General features: G+C 50.1%; 1 protein-coding gene across 2 annotated transcripts in view; it reads left to right on the forward strand.

The window, feature by feature from the left end:
• TBC1D16 (TBC1 domain family, member 16) overlaps nucleotides 1-8365 on the forward strand; it is a 28576-nt gene extending 20211 nt beyond the window's left edge. Inside the window, exons 6-12 of one of the 2 annotated variants that reach the window (XM_009324536.1) lie at nucleotides 311-475; nucleotides 1162-1310; nucleotides 2110-2244; nucleotides 3380-3566; nucleotides 4717-4896; nucleotides 5438-5584; nucleotides 6125-8365. In XM_009324536.1, coding sequence (XP_009322811.1) covers nucleotides 311-475; nucleotides 1162-1310; nucleotides 2110-2244; nucleotides 3380-3566; nucleotides 4717-4896; nucleotides 5438-5584; nucleotides 6125-6370 — 1209 coding nt within the window. In that variant the 3' untranslated portion in view covers nucleotides 6371-8365. Of the gene's footprint in view, nucleotides 1-307; nucleotides 476-1161; nucleotides 1311-2109; nucleotides 2245-3379; nucleotides 3567-4716; nucleotides 4897-5437; nucleotides 5585-6124 lie in introns of both variants that reach the window. The other variant, XM_009324535.1, reaches the window with a different exon arrangement.
• Nucleotides 8366-12443: the final 4078 nt, after the last annotated feature.

The raw sequence follows: 12443 nt of genomic DNA on the forward strand, positions 1-12443 counted from the left end.
AAGTTCTGCTGTAAGCAGCATTAATTCAGTTTCAGGTCAGGGATAAGATTGGGGGAGGAATGAAAACAATTTTTTTTTAAGACGAAGCTGTTTTGTGGTACTCAGATTTTTAATTATTCTAATCACTCTTGCTATTGTAATGGTTGGAATTTTAAAAAAAACCCTCCTCAAGTGCAGCGCCTCAGCGCTGAATCCTACGTGAACCATGCAAAAAGGTTTTCCTGCTCTGAAAATTGCTGGGTTTCATACTCTGCTGCTATCTCTGGCTCCTACCTCCAGTTTTTTGTTTTGTTTTCCCCCCGTTCAGCAGCTTACTGATGAGAAAACATGTATGCAGTTCTCCATCCGCCGTCCCAAGCTGCCCTCCTCGGAAACCCACCCGGAGGAGAACACGTACAAGCGTCTTGATGTGTCTGCCTGGCTCCATCACCTGAATGAATCCGGACAGGTGGAAGAGGAGTACAAGCTGCAGAAGGTGAGAGGGCTGGCTGCTGCGGTTTTGATCCTTTCTCTCCTGCCGCAGAGTGCGAGTCCCCAAGTGGAAGCTGCAAGAGTTTTTTTTTCATGCTGGGGGCGAGAACTGGGCATCTGAGAGCATAAAGACGGGCATATAGTGCTTGGCTGGAGGTCTTGCAGATGAGTCTGCTGCAGGCAGGATGGTAGAGCATCTCTCTGACCGAGGAGGGTGAGCTGTCCGGCTTCTGCTGCCGGTTGGAATTAGTGAACCAAAGTGTCCAGTGCTGGACGTGTTTGCAAAATGCAGTGTGAACAAATCAAAGAAAGAAAAATTGAGATCACTGTATGAAATAATGCAGGGCTTGCAGGGGAGCGCTGGGTCCAGGTCCTGAGAGAGAAGTTTGCAGTGAAATGCAGTGTCTCCAAGGTTGGGGATTAAGCCGTGACATGAGAACGACACGTTAATCATAGAGCCTCTCCAGGGGGGGTTATTGACATTGAAATGAGCCCGATTTGTGTCTTGTCTGGGAATAGAAGGCCAGCACTTTCCCTCTAAACATGTGCAAATTGCAGGAGCTTGAATCAAGGCGTCACTTGTCAGGAAAGAACTGCAAAGCCACCAAAGCATAGTAGCGGGCAGTTTCTTGTTGCTGTTTTTGGGAACGTTAAAACTGTACCAGTCATAACTTTTGCTCCTTCTTCCAGGCCATTTTCTTTGGTGGGATTGATATTTCCATCCGAGGGGAGGTGTGGCCCTTTCTGCTGCACTACTACAGCTATGAGTCCACCTCTGAAGAGAGGGAGGCACTGAGACTGCAGAAGAGGAAAGAGTACTTTGAGATCCAGGAGAAAAGGTAACAGACCAGCTTCATCCTCTCCTGCTCATCTCTCCTCAGGCCTGATGTCGCAGTAATACCACTGGTGACGTACGGCGTCTCTGCCTCCTTCATTTCAGAAGAAGCTGATTGGAGTAGAGAAGTGAGAGGGATGGTAAAGGAGGTGTACCAGGCACAGCTGACCTCTTGAGGGTCTGGAGCTAATTCCATACGGCTCAAATATTATCTTACTTGGGTTTTCGTAACAGGCTCGTCAGTACCACGTAAGGAAGCTTATCTCACAGGCAAGACTACCAGCTTAGCATGCTTGGTTTAGAACACTGAAGGTGAAAATGGGATCTTATATTTCTTTATAAATATATCAGTTGTAAAAATAGGCAAGAAGAAGAGATATCTAATTCAAGGAAGTTATTACTGCAAGAACTGTATGTTGTAAACTAGGTGTGGGTACATTTAAGCCGGAGAGGGACAACAGTTATTATTAATTAGGAGACAATCAAAACAGAGTGGTGGGTTCTGGTGTGCCACCCACAAGGAGCAGTGGAGAGCAGAGTCCGACTGCTTCTGAGGTGGAGTTTATCACAGAAAACACATCATATCATCCCATTTGTAACCCAGGAGGCTCCTTCTAGTAATCCATTTGGAAAGAAAATCTGCTGTTCTGAACAGACCTGCTTGTCTGTTTTTCAGGTGATGGGACAACTCCGTACAGGAATAGTTTTTCTGTGAAAACTAAAGCTGAAATAAGGCTTTTTGTTCCTTGTGGCAATCATATTCCTCTCTTGGCAACGCACTCCTGTTGCTGCTCAATTTTCAGGCTTTCGATGACTCCAGATGAACAGAAGGATTTTTGGCGTAAAGTACAGTTCACAGTAGATAAAGATGTCGTGAGGACTGACCGCAGCAACCAGTTCTTTCGAGGGGAGGACAACCCAAATGTGGAAACTATGAGGTGAAGTGTCTGATTCTAGTGTCCCAAACAACGTGTCCTACTGAATGTATAGAAAACTCGGTAAGCGTCCCTGGCCCAGGCTGCCTAGGTTGCTGCCTTGGGAATGCTGAAGAGCACCGTGCATGTGGCGGCTGGTACCAAGTGATGCAAAAACAAGGACTTCTTCCCCAGTGCTTTTACTGCTGCTTTAGCCATTTACTTCTTGATATAATAACCCTGCTCCCATCACCTAGCTTCCCTGCATACATAGGCACAGAAGAGGTGTGAGCCTTCTGTGGCTATGGGAGGGTCATCGGTGCTGCAGCAGGGTTGTGGGCAGTTGCTTGGGTCTGTGGTTCCCCTGATGGGGTGGAGGACGAGCACACCAGAGTCTGCTTCATGGGTGTGTGACTTGTAAATGCGTGCCTACAAAACAGTTGGATTTCATCTAACAGTATGGTTTGGAGCCCCATGGATGTGTAGGCATCATCTCTCCTTTCCCATGGGCCCTTCGTTTCTGTCCCTTAGTCTTTTTAAATTCTCATTTTCTTTTTATATTTTGGTGTCTGTGTATGCAAAACCTTCTCCTGGAGTTTATTTCACTGGACTGATGTTTGCAGGAGGGTTTATCTGTATGTGTTAAAGCACCTTACAGTAGGATCGTGTGTCTTTGTACCTGAGATGAACTGTGTTGCTTGTTCCTACTGCACTGCTCCCAGCGGGCTGGCCTGCAGTTGGAAAACAGGAGCCTAAGGAGTTCTGTTCAAATCCATTGTCTTAGGCTGCTGCATGCTCTTCAGAGTTCTTGTCCATCCAGGAGCCTCTTTGGATTGATTCAAAATGTTGTAATCCTAAAAAACGAGAGTTCCAGTTAGGTATAGCGTTAGCGTATCTTTGTTATGCTTCTAGATATAGTTATTTTAGGGAAAGCAATTCTGTGGGATGCAACATGCTGTACAGGTGCTCAAAAGTTCACAAGCCTCCAGGTGGAATTGCAAGTTAATCTTTTAGATGGCAGGAATGATCTGTTGCTTTTCTGCACTCTGCCTGCCTCAGCCTGTATGGTGGGAGTTTGGGGTAGAAGAGAAAGGGTGCTGCGCTCAGCTGTGACGTGCCCGCTCCGTGTCTCACCTCTCCATTTGCATCTCTTCTCCAGGAGGATCTTGCTGAACTATGCAGTATTTAACCCAACAATTGGATACTCCCAGGGGATGTCCGACCTGGTTGCCCCACTCCTGGCAGAGGTCCTAGATGAGTCGGATACTTTCTGGTGCTTTGTAGGATTGATGCAGAACACGATCTTCATCAGCTCACCCCGGGATGAGGATATGGAGAAACAGCTGGTGAGGCTGAATGCTGAGCTCCCTTTAGCCCTGTCTTTAGCTTCTCCTCTCCCCAGTCAAATTAGAAGAATGCCGTAGAGCAGTTACCTGGGCTGTTGGGTTCCAGCATGCCGAATCACACTCCAAAGCCACAAAATACCTGATGGATAAAATTGATCCTGGGTGATTGGGACACTCCAGAGGCATTTATAGCCAATAAATTGTCAGAGTAAAGTTACCTTGGCTATGCTAAAGGGTGCTAATTCAAGGAATCTTTTATGACCAGATGTATTTAGGATGCTGCTTGCTTTCTCTTTGCACTTCTCTCAGGCGGTGAAGACTCACTGGTTCGTTTTTGTCCTGATTCTGGGGCATTTGGTGTGAACAAGGCAGAGGAATTGATTGAGCTGCAGCCCTCTTCTTTGTGGTGTTTTTTTAAGGTCTTAATATTTTTAAAAGATTTTTAAAACGATGTCCAAACGAAAAGCTTTATATATCTGACAGAGGTTCTTAAAATAAGGTGATCTTGTTTAAAAATGGGAACTTTTTAGGTTTTAACATGAGTGTCAGTTGTTTTCTGGTTAAGATCCTGAAAAATCCATTCTAGACCTGAACACTCCTGTCCGGGTCAGGATGGCACCAATTTAAAGTGGTAAACTTGTGGTGGAAACCCCATGGGAGGCTGCTGGTGAGGTGCAGTTAGTTAATGTACAGATTTATGCACTCTAATGTGCCTGTATAGCCAGGCTTTCCAAAATCACTTCCATATTGCTCGGCCTCTATTGAAATGAAATATTGCCAGAGATAGCGACGTCCTTTCTTTTCTCTAGTTTTTAAGGCTCTAGCCGCTTTCCTCAGCCTGAATCCCTCCCCTTCTTTCTTTTCACAATGTTGCTGTCATGGGATTTTCTTCTAACCCTCCATCCTTCCTTGTGAAATAGCTGCCGTCGCCTGTGAGCTCTGGCCTTTAATGATAGATCCAAGCGTGCTCCTGGCTGTGCTGTAATAAACAGGCCATAAAGCTGGAGCTTTTTGTGAGAGAAGAGAACTGTGGCCAGCTCTGCGGGAGCCCAGGTCTGGCACGCTGTGGGGGGCTCCCCGGGATGACGGGTGAGGGCGGCGCGGGTCCTTGTGCACGAGGCAGTGGCTCAGCTGAGAGCATCTTTTCCAGATGTACCTGCGAGAGCTGCTACGGCTCATGCACCCGCGCTTCTACCAGCACCTTTCTTCCTTGGGAGAGGATGGCCTGCAGATGCTTTTCTGTCACCGTTGGATCCTCCTCTGTTTTAAACGTGAATTTCCAGATGCTGAGGCCTTGCGCATGTGGGAAGCATGCTGGGCTCACTATCAGGTTAGAGAGCCGGAGATGGGCACAGTGTGCACCGGGCGGCACTGTGTCCTCTGCTGAATCTTCACCATCTCAGCAAGTGTTGCAGAATTTCCTTAAAGGCTCTTAGTAGCAAAATATCCAAAATAAGTAGGTGTTAACAAAGGGTCTATAACAATCAGAGGTTTATCTATGTAGCATGGAGGATGGACACCTGCCTCTCCTACTTGAGGATGTCCAGGCTTCAAAAGGAAGTTTTTCAGAAAGTGCTGAACATCCACTTCTGAAGTTCAGACTTCTCTTACACGGCTGGAAAACTTCTTCCCAAAAATCACTAGTCTGCTTTGAAAGCTGTGGTCCAAACCTTGCTCCCATGCTCTAAAAGCAAGAGACTTTGACTCAGCTGTGATTCAGAATTCACCAATAACTCATTTTCTGTATATCAGTAGGCAAAACTGGAAGGAGCACAAAATCTCTGCTAAGGACATGCTTGCGGAGGGTGGGAAGGTTAAGTCAAACCCCTGCCTCCATGTGCTGTACTCCAGCCCCTGTTTTCTTATTGCAGACTGACTATTTCCACCTCTTTATCTGTGTGGCCATCGTGGTGATTTACGGGGATGATGTCATTGAACAACAGCTGGCCACTGACCAGATGCTGCTGCATTTCGGCAACCTGGCTATGCACATGAACGGAGAACTTGTACTCAGGAAGGTAAATGCCTGTGTGCTTACGTGGGCTGAGTCTCAGGTCCAAGAGATGAGTCAGAGCGTTGGGAAAATCAGGGAGTGATGCTTCATCTTCCGCATCTCCAGTATCCCCCTGCTCGTCTGGAGCCTGGGAGGGTAGGATGCTGCTGTTTACCCTGGAAACAAGTTTTGCAGAAATAAGAGGGAGCTGTAGAGTGCTTAGGAGGTAACGGTATGGTTGGGATAACCCTTGCACATGCTGAGGGAAACGGCAGACAGAGCCGTTCGTCTTTGTGCCAGGGTCCCCAGTCCATCTCGGGCTGGGAGTGACTGCAAGGCCGTGGGATGTGCTGCAGCGTGCGGCAGCTCCTGTGACCTGGCAGTGTCTCCAGGTGCCTTGTTTAACCTTCAGGTTTGTGTTCGGGAGGGATGCTCCTTTGCTGAAGCTTTGACTCTTCTAAGGTAGCTAAACAGGAGGATGGGACGGGAGGCCACGGGCTACCTCTGCTCTCCGTGTTTGTCCTCTGGTGAGGAGTGAATGACTTTGTCTCTCTCTCCCCTCTAGGCGAGGAGTCTGCTCTATCAGTTCCACCTGTTACCCCGCATCCCCTGCAGCCTGCATGACCTGTGCAAGCTGTGTGGGACAGGAATGTGGGACAGTGGCTTCATCCCCGCTGTGGAGTGCTCTGGCCATCACCCAGAGTCCGAGAGCTGCCCGTATGGGGGACTGGCGGAAGTGTCTTCTCCTAAACCAGGAAGCGAAGGCAAGAGAGGCTTGAAAACACGGGACGTCTTTGCTTTCCGAAAATAGCTGTAGAGGAACAGGGTGTGACAGCGGAAGAGGGCAGGGAAGGAAGGATGTGCATAGGAAAAGATGTTGAAGACAAAAATGGAGGGATAGCTTGTCAAGGCTCCTGAGAAGACTGAAAGGTGGAGAACGGACAAGGAATGAAATCACTCTACAGGGAAAGCAAATTCCAGTGCACTAGTGGTGGAACCTGAACGAAATGCATCAAACCAGGAACAGTGTTTGCACGTGTTTGGATTTGATTTTGTTAGAAACATGAAGCTTTTCTAGGTCTTAACAAGGACTTTTTATTCTGCCTCTGGGATTGGACTGGTTAGCAACCAGAACTTTGTTACTTGCTGATGAGAAATGAGAACACTAAAGAGAGCCAAGTACAACCAGCAGCGTTTGTGGGTCAGGTGGAAGGAGCAGAGCTGTGGCCTCTCTCTGCGATGTCCCTTCATCCAGAGCATGCCGCACACACGCACCCTCTGCTTTAATCAAAACGTGCAGCTTAGTGGCTTCTCTCTAAAGCCATAAAGACCATTTTAATTATAATCTGCCAAAAATAAAACTGCAGATTATTGGGATTGCAGGGAAGATGTCTGCTTTGTTGGCGAGGAAGAACTGATCACCTAAAGGTCTTGTCTCTCGCCTTTTCTTTTTTATATGGTATACTGGCTGGCATGTTTTTTTTTCCATTTGTACAGAAAGTGTACAGCCACAGGTCTTAAAGCACTGCTTTTCTGTAGTCAGGGTATTTCATAGACACCTTTCAAAGTTTACTTCTTCACGACGTTACAGCAAAGCTGTTTCTTTATGCTGACAACTACAGACTTTAGACACTTGTTTATGGAAGTCTGTTGTTTCCAGTATGTTTCCCAATGTGCTTCCTTTGGCTCTTCTCAATTACTGAATATTTGCTGTCCTTACCTGTCTTTGCCATAGGCTGTAGCACATACACTCCAAGTGGGCTGTAGGCTCTTCAGCTGGTGCCAGTAGTGCACCCTCTTCCCCACCCCAAAGTGAAAATGAAACTTGGTTTGTTGCAGTCATTTTTGCTGAGCTCCGTCCCTGATAAAGGTTTCCCTTGAAGTATTTTTGAAAGGACAGCATGTTTCTCCTCTTGTCTTCTATAAAATTTGCCAACTAGAAGTGGAGCTGGGGCCTTGAGCACAGCCGTGTTGCCAAATGTCCTTACCAAATTCAGTGGCATCCAAAGGTGTGTCCTGAGCCAGCGTTTGTGCCAAACAGAGCCGGGGGAATAGTTTCCTTGTAAGAATGAAAAAGGAGACGCGGTGACAGTGGGCTGTACCGGCTTTGCTGCGTCCCTCTGCATGGCGTATGAAGTCTTGCAGCCTTTCCTGGTTGTCTTGCTCCCTCTCACTTCAACCACGCTGCTTCTCTTATACAGCTGCGTCTTGGTCTGGTGGGGTGCGAAGTCCATGCTTACTTTTCAGCTTTGCCTGTCAGGCATGTTTGTCCTGTTAGCGGCACGTGTGGAAAACCCCATATCCTCATGCGTAGTGTTCCTGCATCTGACAAGCAGATTTCTCTAAAAATCTTCATGCAAGGTCTTACCCACAGCCTGTTGTGGAGCCCACGTGCTGCGTACCTGCTGGGAAGGGAGGCTGGCAACTGGGACGCTTTGCGTGAAACCAACACATACCAACTCCACGCTGCGTTCGTAAGGGGAAGAAGACTTGACCCTACGCAGGCACCACGCCAAAGAGTGGCTGTTGTGTGGCAGAAGGACAGTTTGGCTCCTGATTTGTGTGCCTTTAATTCAGAGGGTGAAAACCTTCCCCTTGATGAGAGCAACGGTGAAACCTACTGCAGTATCGCACACCTCCAAAATAGCCTGGCTTCAAGAAGTACCAAGGCTGCAAAGCTGCAGGTGCGTGCTGGGGTTGTAGGAGGTGACACCTCACATAAGGGCTGGTGGCTGATTTGCTGTGAAGCGGGGAGTTCTTTGAGATTTATGATGTTTCAGTGAATAATAAAAGTTTGTGTGAGGCATTTGTGTTGCATGTTGCTGTACAGGCTGGGTGCTGTACCTTATAGTCGGGGGACAGCACTTGGCTAGACACCACCCCCACAGCTTGAGCCAGTCCTTTTGCAGCTGTACAAAGAGATGTGTTGGGTGCTGGGTCTGCGTTGCTCTCCCCAGGCTCCGCTGATTTCAGCCTGGGGACGTGTGGCAGCACTCGATATATTCATCTAGGATGCAAGCTCTTAAGTGGCGGTGGCTGAACTAAGGTCAGAAAAACCACGTCAGAAAACGCCAGAAGCATCTTCCTGCAGAGCGGCTTGGTGGAACGCGGGCAGGCGCCAGCTCCCCATGGGGACAGCAGGAGCCAGGCACCACCTGCTGCCACCTGCCTCCTCGCCTGGGATTGGCATCACCGCGATGCCTTCGCACCACCGTGGCTCATCTCTCAGCACCAAAGCAGCCGGGTGCCTCCCTGGGAGCGCTACGCGAGGAGCAGCCGGCACGTGGGCAGCTCTGCTGGGCTCTGCACGCTGGGCACGGGGCGGGCAGACCCCACCTTGGCTCACCAGCTGCTTGCAGCGGGCTGGGAGGCACCAGCAAACGCCGACCAGAAGATCCGGAGCTGGTTTTGCTGCAGCAGTCGTTCCCAGCCAGTAAAAGATAATAGGAAGAGATGAAGTAGATAATTTGTAGCATTATTTTTCCACTATTAAAACGTCATTCAGCAATGTGGAAATCACTCAGGATTTGTTTAGTTAAAGACTCCACTCTGTGGTTTTCCAGCACATGGAAAAAGCTGTTTTTTCTCTTTGAAGTGGTGCTCAGCTGCGTGGGAGCGCATCGCCGGGACCAGCGTGCCTGCCGCCCCTCGGCCAGCTCTCCTGTGCCTGCTGTCCCTTGCGGGTCCCACTGCCGGCAGGAGATTTTAGGTGTGTTTCTACAACAGCTCTGGAGCCCTCAGCATAAGAAAGACACAGACCTGTTGGAGCGGGTCCAGAAGAGGGGCATGAAAATGATCAGGAGGATGGAACACCTCTGCTGTGAAGAAAGGCTGAGAGAGTTGGGGTTGTTCAGCCTGGAGAAGAGAAGGCTCCGGGGAAACCTTACTGCAGCCTGTCAGTACTTACAGGGGGCTTATAGAAAAGATGACAGCAAACTTTTTAGCAGGGCCTGTTGCGACAGGACAAGGGGGAATGGCTTTAAAGTAAAGGGGGGGAGATGCAGACTAGATATAAGGAAGAAATTGTTTACGCTGGGGGTGGTGAAGCACTGGCCCAGGTTGCCCAGAGAGGTGGTGGATGCCCCATCCCTGGAAACATTCCAGGTCAGGTTGGACGGGGCTCTGAGCAACCTGCTCTAGTTGAAGATGTCCCTGCCCGCGGCAGGGGGGTTGGACGAGATGACCTTTAGAGGTCCCTTCCGACCCAAACTATTCTATGATTCTATTCTATGATTCTATAGCAGCGGCCCTTGTGCTCACCATCAGGAGCTCGCTGAGCTCCTGTCATACACTGAATTCCGCTTTGCAATAGTCAGAGAAATAAAGAGACAGAGCTGATAACCCGGCTGCTCCCTGTTTATCAGCAGCAGCGGTCACGTCCCGGGTGATTTGATTCTGGTCTCAGCCTGTCCATAACTCCCAATGCCATTATTAAATTCACACTGGCTATCCACAAACTTCGGAGCTTGTTTTGGGTGGAAGGTGCAGGGACAGGAGGGTGTGTGGAGCCAACCTGGAGCCCTCTGGCAGCAGCTGGGGTAGGGTCAGGAGCAACCTTGGGATTCCTCTGTAGTGAAAGAAAGGCAACAAGTCAAGCATTGGACAGGGCAGCGGGTTTCTGACGTCCTTCTGACCTGTCCCCAAGATCCCCTTTTCCTTTGTGACACTCTTTGCCGTCTCAAAAAAAACAAGGAACAAAAAAGAAGCAAGGCTTCTGGCCCCTGCAAAGTAGTAAAGTGAATAGAAACAATGACCCTCATGTGGCTTCTCTCCTGAATCGCTGCCCTGTTCATTGAATTAGCTGCAGCTGAGCAGCCAAAAATAGACCCTTGCAAAGGTAAATAGTCAGCATAAGCCTCTTTAGACTCAGCTTTGAGCTGACACATCCTTCTGCCTCCTGGTGCCGGGGGGAAGGGGAGCGGGGCAAGCAGGAAAAAAAGAAAACTGAGTCCTCGCTCCTGGCAGCAGTAACACTACGCTTCATAATCCCAGCGGGGAACCCGATCGCCTGCATCTGGAAAGCCAAGGAGACCGGTGTGAGCCGCGCAGCCCGACACCTCCCGGGATGGGGACTGGGCCGTGCCAGCCCACGTCCCGTCCCACGATGCCTGGGCTGCTGTTGGGCACGGGGGGAGAAGGGAGTGCTGCCCCGCACCGTCCCGAAGCCGGGAGGAGGCAACCAAAAAAGAGGCCGGGAGGAGGCAGCCAGCCGCCCCACATGCGGGCGCACAGGAGGGATCGATGAAACGGCTTCGGTTGTCCCCGGCGTTAAGCGTTCAGGTGGCCGAGGCGCCTGGCGCGGCGCCGGGCACGGAGCAGCGACGTTCAGCCAAACTGCTGCTGGAGTCTCCTGCGCTGGGGGAAAATTGTCATTTGTGAACTGGAGCAAAGAGGCAGCTGGGTTAGCTTGGTCTCGCTTCCCGGGTACGGGGTGTGTTTGGACATGGCTCTTTGGCTGTTGTGTTCAAGGGACGCTGCCTGTCAGATGAAAAATTACAGTTCACAAGAACAAAGAGACCCACCTGAGTTATTACGGGCACCAAAGAATTTAAAACCCAACTTAGCTTGTCCCCCGTGGGCTAGCTGATTAATCTCCATGTCTCTCCGCTTGGGTCATAAAAATAGACCAGTCTGGCCGGCTGTAGTTCATGGTCACATCCTGCTCCAGGGCGCTGGCCCAGCCCTGCCCTGCTTGTGCTTGGCGCTTCGGGGAAGGCTCCACACACCTTCTCTCATTTAAACATTTAGAAACAAAAGGCACAATGAGGTTTCACACCAACCGGGAAGAAAAGCTGAGGCTGGGGGGCAGCCCCTGGCAGAGGTCTGCGGGAGGCGGGCCGGCGGGGCCGGGTTTGGACGCTCCATGGGCCTGCCGGTGACTCTGCGGTGAGGAGCTCCCTTGAGAGCGGCCAGGCTGGTGCTGCCCATTCCAGGGCCACCGGAGCACCGGAGGGAAAGCGCTCCTCCGGCAGCGCATGGCTCAGCCCTGTGCCCAGCCCTTTCCCAAACTGAGTCGCACCCCAAAAGCTGCCAGGTCCCCCCCTTTCCCCTCTCCCCATAGGCTGCTCCAGAACCAGGTTGCTCTAACTGCGAGGCTGGAAATTTAAAGGAAGCTCCTTAAATATTTTTGTGGCCAATTTTATTGCAGTCTGTGCTTCAGCCAAGAGCTTCAACATCATCCAAGTACCCAAAAATCGCTGCTCTTTGAATGGAGTTCATTTCTTCTTCTAGTTATGAAAGGCAACTCTCTCCTAGTTTGAGCTTAAAAAGGGCTTTGAAAAATAGTTCTGCTGTGAAGGTCCGGGCTCCCCTGCTTCAAAAGCTCTCCAGGTAACAGAGCTGAGCTCTGGCCTCTGGCCTCCCTTCAGGCCATGCCTGCTGCCTTTGACCATGTCCCGCATCCCTCACGGTGGGCGCATGAGCTCCTGGTTCACTTTCCTCCTCCCCAGACTGAAGTTTTCTAAGAAAAAAGCAGGATCTTTTCAGAGCTTGTCTTCTGCCTGCGCCTCGCAGCCGGTGGCCATCACCGCTGCTCCTGGCCACCGTGCCTCGCTGTTGCACTGCTGGTCTCTGTCTGCGGCTCCCCCTCCCCGGCTGATCTAACCTGGGGCAGAGGGAAGCTCAGCAGAGTGCAAGGATGATCCCCTGAGGTGTTCAGCCAGACAATTGGACTCTTCCTCACATTTCATAGGGTTTCTGCCTTCAAAAAAACAATTTTTAGGCAATTTTCATGCTGTAGTCTGGCAATTGCAGTGGTCAAGTGGTACGTGTGGTACCTTTACTGTTGAAATCTAGTGTCTAAGCGTGCAGCAGGAGCTTCATGACCGCTCATGTCCACAGGGCCAGCCTCAAACGGGTTAAAAAAAGACCAAAATTTTCAGTTT

Source organism: Pygoscelis adeliae, unplaced genomic scaffold (genome assembly GCF_000699105.1).
Source record: "Pygoscelis adeliae isolate BGI_AS28 unplaced genomic scaffold, ASM69910v1 Scaffold445, whole genome shotgun sequence".
Taxonomy (NCBI): Eukaryota; Metazoa; Chordata; class Aves; order Sphenisciformes; family Spheniscidae; genus Pygoscelis; species Pygoscelis adeliae.